The following is a 13,866-nucleotide window of genomic DNA, read 5'->3' as shown; positions in this document are numbered from 1 at the left end:
TCAGTCTCCCAGTCATGTCCAACTCTGTGCAACCCCATGGACTGCATAGCCTACCAGATTCCTCTATCTATGGGATTCTCCAGGCAAGAATATAGAAGTGGGTTGCCATTTCCTCCTCCAGGAGATCTTCCCAACCCAGGGATCAAACCCAGGTCTCCTGGATTGCAGGTGGACTTTTACCATCTTGTGCCACCAGGGAAATCACACACATTTGGCAGGTGGTTGGAAATTGAAGGGAAAATGTGAGATTTGACCCCATAGAAAATCCTCATCAATTAAGGAGAATTTTCCTCATGAGTGCAGCTTTGCACTTCAGTAAGAGAGCTAAAAAAGGGGCGTCCCTGGTAGCTCAGCGGTAAAGAATCTGTCTGCAATGCAGATGTGTATTCAATCCCTGGGTTGGGAAGATCCCCTGGAGAAGGAAATGCCAACCTTCTGTAGTATTCTTGCCTGAGAAATCCCATGGACAGAGGAGCCTGGCTACAATTCCATGGGGTCGCAAGAGCCAGACATGACTTAGTGGCTGAACCACCATCACCACCAAGCGAGCTAAAAACCCAGGCTGCCAGAGTTTGGGTGGTGGGCAGTTTTCACTGCCACCCAATATAGGGAACTCAGAATAAGGAAAGAGAAGTTCTCAGTGATCTTGGATAGATCACAGGCTACAAAGTAAAGAATGCAGTGTAATTCTGGATCTGCAAGTTGTGCAGTGAGCTAGGGACTAGCAACAAAGTTTTTAATAAGTATACCTTCTATCTAGGAGGAGAAATGGGAGGATCTAGAAACATAAACTCACAAGTAATTAAACGTGTTGAGACAATAATATGCTCAGTGTACAATTTAAAAAAGGAAACCAAGCAGGGGTCCTGAAAGGTGGTGGTAGTGAGATTTTGTGTTTCTATCGTCAGGGGAACCTGGATTCCCCAGAACTCCTTTAGCTTTCAGTCCTGTTGAAAAATTTTAAAAAGCGAAAGAAAAGGAGCAGCATCATAAGGTGTAGGGGTTCTCAGCGAGAAAGAGGGATAAGTGACCCATAATCCAACCTTCCCCAAAGAGTTGTGTGAGCAGGGAAGTCCTAACCTTTCTGGGCCTCTTTCTGTAGAGGTAAAATGAAGCCTTTGGACCAGATGGTTTTTAATCTCTTCCAGATTGTACCCACGAAGCCAAAACTCTGTCCTGTGAGCAGACTACGAAGTGGTCCAGTGAAGTCTAAACTAGCCTTGCCTACCTGCAGACCTCGAGGCCCATGATATAGAAATAATAGCTGTTTATTTAAATGTTCATGAAAGCCTCAAGCACAAAATAGCTTGTTTTTCGTTTCTATAGATACACCTGAGTGTAAAGGAGAAAACGCTAGTGCCCGAAAAGCGCTCAAGTTGGTATTATTAAGCAAGGCCAGGCCAGGCTCCTTGGGGCCTCTTCTCTGGTGTCCCCATCCCTTCCTCCGCCACAGCTACGTAAACGCAGACAGGCACACAAACGCAGTCTAGGCCTTAGAGAAAGTAATGCCAGAGAAAGCAGGTATCCCTGCTCTACCGACTATAATTTTCCCCCTCCCCTCTCTATTTTCGCTATCCTCACGCAGAAATTCCTTGCAGCCAGGAATCGCGGTTCCCGCTCTTCCGTGCTATGGTGGACGCGTCCCTAGTGGGCTGTGTTGGGGAGCTCTGGGCCTGCGGACCCAGCGATTCGGCAGAGCCGGGATTCCGGCCAACCGACGGAAAGGAGGAGCGTGGGGCAATTTCGAGGATTATGCAGAAGCTCAGGACCTAAGGGAGCATCGTCGCCGCTATCCTGAGAAAGCGGGTTTGCGGTACACTCAGCGTGACGGGTGGGTAGGAGCTGGGATCTCCTTGGGTGGGCGGGAGGAGATGCGGTCTGGTCTGGGACGGTTCTGAGTGGCGGGGACAGGGGCGGGGCTCTGAGTGTCAGGGGCAGAGACGAGCAGGGGCGTGGCTATGCGTAGTGGGGGCGGGGACTGGCAGGGGCGGGGCCCTGAGTGGCTAGGCCTGGGGAGATCAGAGCCGTCAGGGGCGGGGCTCTGCGAGGCGGGGCGGGGTCGCGAGCCTAGGTACGGCCCTGGACCCGGCCTCGGGCGGGGCTGGGGCCGTGGCAGGAAGCCGGAAGCAGCCGCGGCCCCAGCTCGGGAGACATGGCTGGCGTTAAAGGTACATCCTAGGTTCCTAGCTCGCTAGTCCTGCGGTGGGGTCGCCGCCTTGGCTCTGGGCTAATCCTGGAGCTGCGCCTTTAGCGCGTGGGCTGGAAACGGCCTCCCCAGATATGCCATCGTTTTCTCCTTTCCCGGTGGGAAGGAGTTCCCCTGCTCTCTTCGCTCCTTGGGGTACGGGTGGAGGCGTGTTTTGGGGAACCTCAACCTTTTTCTGCAAGGCTACTAGTCTTCACTCTTTCACCCGGCGTGTCCGGGTCGCTGCAGGCGAAGCCCTCGCCGGGAGCATTCCTTCCCTGGGAATCACCGGCTAGCCCGGGTGGGGCATCACCTCCCGGATTGCTTCCCAGTTCCTCGGGAAGCAGTTCCCACCCCCTCCTCTGCCTAGTTTTAAACTGGGCTTTCACTTCCCGTCATGTTCACCCTAATGCCTCTCCCTGCTTTTCCTGCCACTTTGCCGAGTTTCCCACTTTTTCCAGACGAGCCATTGTCTCCAGTGTTCTCGGCATTAGAACCCTTACATCTGTCGTGTCGTGTAAATTGATTTTTACAATTGGGCAGAGTTGGCTGCAGGCGGGTGTCAGCGAAAAGCACCCTGAAATGCTGTATTTGTCTTAATTGTACAGAGTAGATTAGGTGGGATTTTATCGTTACTTTCATCAGTGTTTATTCCTTTATGGACAGACAGGAGGGTGGTGTTTGTATAGTACTTAAAAAAAAAAAATGTAGTTTATTTACAATATCGTGTTAATTTCAGGTGTACAGCACAACAATTCAGACACACACACACATATATACTTCAGATTCTCTTCCCTTATAGGTTATTACAAACTTTGAATATAGTTCCCTATGCTATACAGTAGGTCTTTGTGCAGTGGGGCTTTCCTGGTGGCTCAGACAGTAAACTGTCTGCTTGCAATGTGTGAGACCTGGGTTCGATCCTTGGGTCGGGAAGATCCTCTGGAGCAGGAAATGGCAACGCACTCCAGTACTCTTGTCTGAAAAATTCCATGGACTGAGAAGGCTAGTAGGGTACAGTCCATGGGATCACAAAGAGTCGGACACGACTGAGCAACTTCACTTTGTGCAGTGAGTGTTTTTGCATGGGACAGTTGATTTATAAAAAGGGGGTACCAAGAACACCAGTTCCCTCATCTGTGCACCTTCAGAGTGAAGGGGAATGCCAGCAGTGGGAGAGGTTATTGGAAGGCTTCCTTAGGTGGTAGGACCCACACCATTAGATGTCTAATCTTTTGAATAGAGTAGGATAACTTGTTTCCATGTTGGAGCCCCTGTCCTTGAAATTTGTACACAAAGATCTTCCTTCTCTAGTTAACCAACGTATGCTGTAAACATGCATACGGGTATATTTGTACACATGCATGTGTTTGCTATGAAATTTATCTGAGTGTGTAAACTGTTAGCAGACATATTTTAAAATTATTTCTGGCGGACTTTTATAATTGGCATTAATTTAGTAAACATGATTTACTTGGACAGTGTGCACTTTGTAATATTCCACCTGAAGCCAGTGCAGAAAACCGATAAGAAGTAGCACCACTACGCTTTGTTTAGTCGTGTCCGGAAACTATCAAATAATAATGTTTATGTGTGAATGTGTTAGAAATTGCATTGTAGTAAAAAAAAGAAGATAGGTTATGAAATGGAAAAGGACTAAGGAAGTGTTTTGCAGATAACTTTTAAAGAAGAACTGCTGTGTGCCTGAGGCTTGGGATAAAAGGTTAAATGATCAGTTATTGTGTGACAGGGCTGGAAATAATTGTGTTACTGTTTAAATGTCTAAGGTGTGCTCAGATACAGTGTGAGGACCAAGATGGTATTGCAGGCTGACTGTATCCCCCAAATAAATACATTCAAGTTCCAACTCCCCAGTGTCTGTGAATTTGACCTTATTTGGAAATAGGGTCTTTGCAGATATAATCAAGTTAGGATGATATCGGATTAGTTGGACTCTAACCCAATGACTCGGAGAAGGCAATGGCACCCCACTCCAGTACTCTTGCCTGGAAAATCCATGGATGGAAGAGCCTGGTAGGCTGCAGTCCATGGGGTCGCGAGGAGTCGGACACGACTGAGTGACTTCACTTTCACTTTCATGCACTGGAGAAGGAAATGGCAACCCACTCCAGTGTTCTTGCCTGGAGAATCCCAGGGACGGGGGAGCCTGGTGGGCTGCTGTCTATGGGATCGCACAGAGTCAGACATGACTGAAGCGACTTAGCAGCAGCAGCCGCAGCAACCCAATGACTAGTGTCCTTGTAAGAAAAGGGAAATTTAGACATGGATAAATATAGGGAGAACAGCATAGGAGGACAGAGGCAGAACTTGGAATGATGCAACTGTGAGCTAGAGAGGACCAGAGATGGCAGGCAACTGCCACTAGTTAAAAAGAGGCAAGGAAGGATTCTTCCCTTAGAGTCTTCAGAGGGAGCAGATGTCCTTTCTAGATATGAGAGAGTAAATTTCTGTTCTTCTAAGCCACCCAGTTTGTGATACATTTTTAATAGCAGGTCTAGGAAACTAATACAGATGGCATTACCAAACCCTGCTCCAGGGAGGAAGAGGACCAGTCTCCCAAAAGAGGCATTCCTTGCTCTGAATCTAAAAGGATCAATAAGACTTCACCTGGCAAAGGATTGGGGTTGAGGGCAGAGTTTATTCTAATGGAGAGAACATGTGAGACGGGGCAGAGGTGCGCCTCCAGTGCTAGAACAGCTCATAGGCTGTGAAAGCAACTGTGCAGGTGACACCAGCTTTGTATATTCGAGAGGTCACCATCTGCTGTGCGGAGGATAGATTGGGAGAGTCATGAGGTGAAGGCGGGCCTGAGATGATAAGGGTCTGCACACAGATGATAAGTAGCTGAGGGCACGAGAGGAGAGGTGGTTGTCTTAATCCTTTAAGGCTGCAGGACAAAAATACCATAAGCTGGGTGGCTTAAATACATTTATTTCTTAGTTTGAGAGGCTGGGATCTCCACAATCAAGGTGCCAGCAGATTTGTTGTCTGGTGAAGGCTGGCTTCCTGGTTCCTGGACAGGTATCTTTTTGCTGTGTCCCCACACAACAGAAGGGATTAGGAAGCTCTGTGGAGTCCCTTTATAAGGGTCCTAATCCTGTCGTGATCTAATCACCTCCTACCACCATCTCGCTGGATGTGAAAATTTAATAGATGAATTTGGGGAGTGGGGACATAATCACTTAGTCTTTTGCAGTGGGTTTGAGTGAGGTCTGGGAGATTGAGTCACCCTGACTTACTGATTTTCTAGAAAGTGGAGTGTAGGGCTGGTGTTAGTCTTTCAAGATAGAACCTTGGAAAGGAAGAAGTGTGTGTTTGGGAGGATAAGGGGAGATGTTTCAGTTTTACACATGTTGAAGTTGAGTTCTATGTTGACTACCCAGAGAAATCCAGATTGGAGTTGGAGGTGCAGGCTGAGTTTTTAGGAGTTACTTCAAACTGCAGCATTAGATATAGCTGGGTCCTTGTGGTACCAGGGAGCTTTGTGTTGAATGCAGTATCCCAGCAAGAGTGTGGAGTGATAGGTGAATTTGGATTTCTGGTTAGCTCCGAGTTTAACAGATGGCCGAGGATGCAATTCCTGAAAAAGAAAAAGGAGGTAAAGAGCATCAGTTGGAGATACAGTTGTGAACTTTGAGTGATTGGTGTCCCAGAACAGAAGGAAGAGGTCTATGGTTCATAGCTCTGAATGGTCTCCTGTAGGACAGAGTGGTGCAGGTGGTTAGGCACAGGCAGGGGACAGAACCGATGAGGAAAAGATCATCTGTAGTGAAACAATATGGGAAAAGTTACTTTTGTCCATTTTTTCCCCCCAAAAGTGACATGTACTAAATGGAAAAATATATAAAACTGACTGTCCTTCCTTGTCCTCTAACATCTGTATGCTCCCAGATGTTTTTAAAAATCACCTAGGTATCTTCCCATAAAAGTCTCCCCAGATTGCTTCTTAAAGTAAAAGGAAGCAATCAAAATGTTAATTGGTTTACCTAATGACTAATTTTGAGTATTATGGATTTTTTTTCAGAGGAGTACTCGGATAATTCAGTATCCGGTGCTTGTGATTGCTACCTTTACCGAAGACCGTTGCTAAAATGAGCATATGCTTATATCAACATTTGCTTACTGAGCTCCTGCCTTTGCCAGTCACTTTATATAGGTTATCTCATTTGAGTCCCATAAATTCCCTAATAAGTTGGCATCGTTATTCCCATTTTACAGCTGCATAATCCGGTTTAAGGAGGTTCAGCTACTACCACAGTCACACAACCAGTCAGGGACAGAGTTACCAACATGAACCCATGTTGGCAACCCAGAGCAGCGCAAGATTCTTTAAACAACTCTGTTATTCTCTCACTCAGCAGTGGACAAAGCAAACACATTTCTACCTCCTCAAAGATTAGTGTCCAACAGATGCAGGGAATCGATATTCAGGGGATACTAGTTGGGAAGAATTTTCTAGGAAGACATGAAAGTAATCTTCAAATACTTGAAGCCCTGTGGTATGGGGAGGCACAGTGATCAAAGGGTTTATATTACAGGGAGACAGTTTGGGGTACAGTTTAAGGAAAGAGGGTTTTCAGCATTTGAAAACTGTCAGAATGAAATAATCTGCCTCAGGAGATAGTGAGTTTCCCTTCACTGGTATTGTATCAACTGACTATCTGGCCTCTTAGTATGGGTGTTAGGGAATTCATACATTAGACAGGGGCTGAGTCCTGGAAAGGCTTGAGCTCTTTCTCCACCTGAAGATTTAAGAGTAACAGACATAGGCTGTCATTTGCTAGTCAAATGTAACATCAACCAATGAAATAAGGAAATCTCTTTCAATGAAATAAGCAATTTTTTTTGTTAAAAAATTTAAAATTGAGCTATCATTCACATATCAAAAATTAGCCTTTTTCAAGTGTAAAATTCTTTACACTCTAAAAATTCTTTCAGTGGTTTTTAATATATACACAAGGTTGTACAACCATTACTACTTTCTAATTCCAGGACATTTCATCCATCCCAGAAGAATCCTCCATTCCTCTCCCCCTCCCCCAGTCCCTGATAACCATTGGAACCTATAACTCTTGATTTTATTTTTCCCAGCTCTTGTGGCCTTATCTTTCAGTGGGGCTATTGGGCTGACTTTTCTGATGCTGGGATGTGCCTTAGAGGATTATGGGTAAGTTATTTCAGAAAGAACTATTCTTTTTATGTCTTTGTCACTATTAGTATGGGTGTTAGAGAATTTGGTCAATTTAGCACCAAGCTCTAATGAATGAATTAATGAAGCCCAAATTACAAAGCCAGTCCCTTAGTTAGTTGTATTTGTACAGAGAAAAGCTCTTTTCAAAATTGATGTGTTCATTTAATGAGAATTTATTGAAGACTTCCTCCAGACCAGCTGAGGATACAAGAATGATGAGACACAATCCTGTCCTCAGGGAGCTTGCAGTTCTAGTTATGAGTAAGAGACAGGCAGACAGTCCAGTCAGGAGAGATGTGTACAAAGTACAGTGAGAGCGTCCAGAAAGGGAACCCGAATTTCCCTGGTAAAGTCAGGGAGAACTGCATAGAAGAGGTTGTCCTTAACCTGAGACTTTGTGGATAAATAAGTTTATCAGGTCAATGAGTCAAGAGCGGGCATTCCAGGCAGAGGGAGTATTTAAGAAATAGAAAAACTAATGTGGCTACAGATGAAGCAAATGAGGGAAGATGGCACGGAATGAATGGAAGAAGTTGGCCAGATCATGTGAGGCTTTGTAGTCCAGGGCAAGGAATCTTGAGTTTTACTCCAAGAAATTGAAAGGTTTCCAACCTGCGCACACTCAGATAATTTCTCCTGAATGAACATGTACAAGGCACTGTGCTGTGTTCTATATGGAAAGCAAAGATGACTAAGTTAGGATTCTGTCCCTAAAGAAACTACAGCTCAGTAACACAGAAAACCATGAAGATTCTAGACTTTATATTGTGTCATTGTTTCTTAACACAGTATAAGCTGTCTGCGTATTAATGTACTGGTAATTTTTAATCATCACTACTTAATCATCAGCTGTTCCTGGAAAATAATCATCTCATGCACTAATGTTGACAACTGAATAAATAATTGTTGACCTAGACATTTAGAATAATATAAACTTTGAAACAGGAGTGTATCTTTAATTACGATGTAACTAACTTTCCCTTTTGGGTTTCTCCTGGGTCCGACCAACAGCGTTTACTGGCCCTTGTTTGTCCTGATTTTCCACGCCATCTCTCCCATCCCCCATTTCATTGCCAAACGAGCAACATACGACTCGGATGCAACAAGTAGCGCCTGTCGGGAACTGGCTTATTTTTTCACTACAGGAATTGTTGTTTCTGCCTTTGGATTTCCTGTTATTCTTGCTCGTGTGTCTGTGGTAAGTCTTGTCTATTGTTCTGCCCAGCTATCGCTGAGGTTACTTCACAGGCCTGTGTCTGGAACCACAGTTTCATTTCCACTGCTTAGACGTCATACTCAAAGCCAGACATATTTTTAGTTTCTGTATTCCCCTGATTTAGGTCTACCTATCAGTATCTTGCGCATGCTTTCAGAATGCTTTCTTTGTTCCTTTTGCGATTTTTAGCCAGACCAAGTGATTTCTTGCTTTTTCTGTTGTAAGCTATTTTCTGGAAGTATTCTGAAATCCTTGCCTCTTCTTGTAGGGCAATCTAGAGTCTCATGTAGCAATACTTTTCTAGTTCCAAAATAAATATCAAAAGGGGTCCTGGTCACCTAATTCCAGTGTGTGTATGTGTGTGTGTGGTGGCGGGGGGTGGGGGTCGGGTTGTTCCCTACACCATTAAGGAGCAATTCTTCCACACCAGGTGAGTATCCTACAATTCAGCTCAAGTCTGATTCCATCTACCTGGAGACAGCAACAGATTATACTGGTTCAGGGCTCAGTCCCACAAGACTACCTCCCTCTTCAGATGCCAATCACAAGTCTCATGCTTCTGACTGACTGGCTATAAATCAGAGGTTTCCACCATAAAAATAGTCACTCTCATCACTTATGAAGTTGCAAGGATTTTAGAAGCTCTTTGCAGAATATGGGGACTGATCAAATATATATTTTTTAATATAAATCACAACATCATACCCAATTCTTCTGCAAATAGGATCATGGACATAATTCTCAACACAATAGTTACATATTGAGGGAAAGCTATATAGCTACTGGAAGATACAGTGAGTAATATGACATCTTCATATATTCAATGAGGAAATTAATGACTCACTCACTCAATCAAAGAAATAGAAAATGTTATTTCCCCTAACCTGAGGATCATACCCTGGGAGATGACTGTTCCTTCTGTAAGAGATCAAACCACAGCTGCATAAGTTTTAGAGACAAATGGTTATATGTCAGATGGCATACTATTGGCCATTTACGCAATCCAGATTGGCATGTATGAAGTGAGCAGTGGGTCGTCATGGCCCACTACATCATTAAGAAGAAAGATTATCTCCTAAGCAGTTATGACGTTCATGAGATTAGGAAGGCGTGTTAGGAAGCAATGTTATCTCCTAAGGAGGTCTGGTTAATACAGATGCAAAGTACACAAAGGGGAGGGAGGAGGCCTGAACAAGAAGAGAAAATTTTATGTTTAAGTTTTTCTTGTCTTGCCATAAATATGCACTTTATTTAATCAGTATCCAATATAAAGTTTTTATCTCCAAAATACACATTATGGGTATAATTTATTCAGTTCTTTGATATTCACTGTCTTCCATACTGTTTGCTTTTATTTCCCCTAATTACATACTGTTTCAATTTCATGAGACTCTTATTTGGGACGTTGAATATCAGACCTACACAAGTGCTATTTATTCGTACAGTAAACAGCATATGCTATTTGTAGGGCACTCGGAATAAGAACTAGATACTGTCTCTGTTCTCAAAAGAACAGAAATTAGCCTGATGGGTAAATATAGTATAAGTGTACTATATGTGGTCATTAAAACATGATCAGAATGCCATAGGTGCACCAAGGAGAGAAATTACCTCTGGTATTTGGTGTGGCTTCTATGGATAAATACTATTTTGATTAAAGTAGAAAAGACAATCATATGGAATGGTTCTCAAATGCAAAAATGAAATGTATGGATTAAAGAGTAGTCCAATATGATGGAGCAAAAAGGGAGAGGTTGAGATTGAGGCTAGAAAGGCTGGGGAAGCCTGACTGGGGAAGGTCTGGAATGCCAGGCCAGTGTGAACTCTTTTTAGATAACAGAAGCATGGAAGGTTTTTCAATGTAAGATTGTCATGATCTTATCCCTCTTGTGCCTTAGACTAGTACTTCTTAAATTTTTCTTTAAGGATTTCTATTTTTACCTTTCAAATGCTGCATCATGTTTTATGAAAAAATTTTCACTGATGTTCTCTGCTTGTTAAAACAAAATATGCCCACTAGAGGGTACTCTCATCCCCAACTGTGCCTCTGGAAAACCATCTGCCACGCTGGAAAGCTCTTTTTAGTTGTATCCCGAGTATTATTTAAAATCTTTTGCCTGGAAAAGAAACAAATCAGTCTATAACTCTCCAATTCCTATTTTCATGAAAAAAGGCAATCTATCCAGGACTTCTGGTAACCAATATTGTAATTGGACCCTTTCTAATCTTGCTTTGTGTATTTTACTGAAGGCAGTCATTGTCTCATGAAAACATGTAGAGAAGTATGTCTAATGGGGAAAATGTTAAGGATGATACCAGACTTAATTAACAAGCGTCACAAAGTGATTGGACTAATTACTGAACTGTCTCCTGCCTATTACATTGTTAAGCCTTTTAGCAGTTTTATTTAGTATTTCATTGGCTGTTTCTGATGCAAAAAATAATGTTTGCAAAGAGTACAGTATAAAGTAAAGATTTAATCCTCTTTTTAATCCTCTTGTGTTTCAGATCAAATGGGGAGCCTGTGGCCTGGTGCTGGCAGGCAATGCAGTGATTTTCCTTACAATTCAAGGTTTCTTCCTTGTATTTGGAAGAGGAGATGATTTTAGCTGGGAGCAGTGGTAGCCCGTGTTTTATCCTGACAAAAATGCATTTAATTTCTTAGAATCCATGTTGTATGTATATGTGTGCACATGTGGCCTTTTACTATGAAATTTAATACGCTGGTTTTTTATACCTTTGTAATCATGTAATCACTTTAAGGAGGACTACATGGGGGAAAAGGTTAGTTTTATTCCCAACGAGTAGACTTCTCCATTCACTCAAGTTGAGTTATGTTGTTCAGCTGTTCATATAGTCATAGTATGGTGCTGTCAGAAAATATGTTAACATACATTGCCCACTCAGTGTGCCACATCTCCAGCTGCAGCCCAGGGATGTGCTTGGGTGGGTCCATAACACTGGGGTTATCTCAACTCTCCTCAGGACTTCCAACATATACTCGTGGCCCAGAGAGAAGGAGGTGGCCCCCTCTTTGTGTTGCAGACTCTTGCTTCTCAAAGTGTGGTCCATAGGAGCTTAACTACAAATGCAGAACCTGTGGCCCCAGCCCCAACCCAGCTCGCTTTGGTGAGATCCCATGTGAATCCAATGCACATGAAAGTTTGAGAAGCATGTTCATGAAGAAATAAGCATTGCCGTCCCCTTGGCGGAACCACTTAGCCTGTGTGGGCATTAGCGGCTTGTAAAAGCTGTTTCCCCTTCCCCTCATGTTGAGGCCTAGTTCAGATTCTCCTTGATGTTTGTGCAGTGTCCAAACCTATAATTTATAGGCTGTTCCTCAGGTTTGTGAAGTGTTCTCAATAGCGAACAGCCATGGCTTCACATTGTCTGAAAAGCAAATGCTGTCTTCACAGTGGAGGGGAACAGAGCCCCTGCTGGGAGACAGTGGATGGAGGCTGGACTGGAGCTGTCCCTTGCTTCAGCAGGATGGGGAGGAGTGGACTAGTAATACTGTTTAATTTCCCATTATAGTCTGACATTTCTCCCCAGTTATTTCCCTGTGCTGTTTCCCCCCACCTTCACCAGTCCCCCTAAACCCCCTAAACACACTCCCAGCGGTTCTGATTGGCCCACACTTCTTTATGGCTCGGCTTCTCCTTTCTACAGAGACATGGAGCCAAGTAAGCAAGCAGAGGGTGAGCTGCTTAATTGCATTTCCATGTGATGTACTTACTGTCTTCCACGTCCTATAGGACTTTTAATAACACGTTATGCTACTTTTAAATGAATCATTGAGAATTAGTGTGATGCTAGGTTCTGTAATCTCAGTTTTTCTAGCTCAACTTTTTGTCCAAGACCTATTGAGAAAAGGGATTATTGGAACTAGAACCACTTGATTAGAATATAAGCAATGATTTTAAAGCATTATTAATGTGTGATAACTGACATACATTCAAAACACTGAAACCTTGATGTTTGTAACCCCTTCATATTCTGGAATGATGTTGGGATCAGAAGAGTGATACCTAAAATGATAATGTGCAGTGATACTTAGCTTTGTGCGTGATTTTATGTTTTCAGTGTACTGTGTACTTACAGAATTGTTAAAGTTGTTATTTCCAATATTTATACTAGAAAAATTGTATAGACACTTTATGATTTTAACCAGCATTTTTAATAACATTTGCACTTACTGTATTGTAATAAACTTCACTTTTAACACAAAAGTTTTAACTGAAAGTCTTTATTCTGATGTTGATTTGCATAAATGGTAACCAAAACAATGAAAATTTCTTGGTGTTCTGAAATGTGCAGTTTTAAGCAATAATCTGTCCTGCATCAGAATAATAGCAATAAGTTGTAAGGTACCATTTTGGATGTGTAGTTGGCTTGTAATAGCTTTTCTTTTCCTAAGATGGAGATACTGTTAATACTACATTTTGCAAAAGTTCCTTTGTTGCTTGTACACATTTTAAATAACCAGTGTAGCTTTAATGTGTAGTCTTCCAGCATTGCTTCTTGATTATTTTTCCAGGATGATATAAAGTCCTTCATGTAGAGTATTTGTGGAATGGAAAGACTAATGTGTTGGAAACACTAATATGGCTACTAATGGAATGGTTTATCGAAATGATAGGTTATTGGATTTGCTAAGTGTCTGAAACGGGCATTTGTTCTGCAGCACCTAAGTGTCATGTAAGTAATAAACTTCAGTATTATTTAAGAAATAAATGTCGGTAAGAAGTATTGCTTGATATGAATGTATGGTACAAAAGTTTCACCTTGGTAACCCAAATCTTGGGCACTTTTCATCCTCATAAAAAGTTCATTTTTTCTCCCTTTATATATTATAATATATTTTGGAAATTCAAAGCACATTAATAATATTCTAAAACTGAGAATGCACATAAAGAATTGCCCAGAAAAGAAATTTTCTATCATGTTCCAAACAACTGGCTTACATCTTGAAACGCTTTTCCCACAGAAACAATATTAGGAATGCCAAACCCTAACATAGCTGACCTTGAATACTCAAGGTACCTGCCTGAGATTTGGGTCTTGGCTCTGGGGTCGTGCTGATCTCGAGTGGCCTTGGTCTGCAGCAGCCTGAAGCAGGGCTTTGGTTCCTGGCCAGAGATTGAGGTCAGGTTGTGGAGGTTGAGAACACGGAATCCTAGTCACTAGACTAGTGCTCAGTGACAAGGCCTTGGCCCTTTGGCTTTTAGAAAAACAATTCCCAGAAAGATAGAA

General features: G+C 42.8%; 1 protein-coding gene across 1 annotated transcript; it reads left to right on the top strand.

Moving 5' to 3' along the window:
* Positions 1 to 2,058: 2,058 nt before the first annotated feature.
* On the top strand, positions 2,059 to 12,842 carry LEPROT (leptin receptor overlapping transcript). Its single transcript, XM_061411709.1, has 4 exons — positions 2,059 to 2,168; positions 7,298 to 7,373; positions 8,409 to 8,595; positions 11,122 to 12,842. Exons 1-4 carry the CDS (start codon positions 2,153 to 2,155, stop codon positions 11,236 to 11,238), a joined length of 396 nt encoding a protein of 131 aa, XP_061267693.1. The 5' UTR covers positions 2,059 to 2,152; the 3' UTR covers positions 11,239 to 12,842.
* The last annotated feature ends 1,024 nt before the right edge of the window (positions 12,843 to 13,866 follow it).

This window comes from Bos javanicus, chromosome 3 (genome assembly GCF_032452875.1).
Source record: "Bos javanicus breed banteng chromosome 3, ARS-OSU_banteng_1.0, whole genome shotgun sequence".
Classification (NCBI taxonomy): Eukaryota; Metazoa; Chordata; class Mammalia; order Artiodactyla; family Bovidae; genus Bos; species Bos javanicus.
This window is presented reverse-complemented; position numbering and strand designations above follow the sequence as displayed.

Excerpts from the sequence above, each read along its gene's own strand:
- LEPROT (XM_061411709.1), top strand. Across the intron at positions 7,374-8,408 it reads TGTGCCTTAGAGGATTATGG|CGTTTACTGGCCCTTGTTTG; the intron begins GTAAGTTATTTC and ends TCCGACCAACAG. Across the intron at positions 8,596-11,121 it reads TTCTTGCTCGTGTGTCTGTG|ATCAAATGGGGAGCCTGTGG; the intron begins GTAAGTCTTGTC and ends CTTGTGTTTCAG.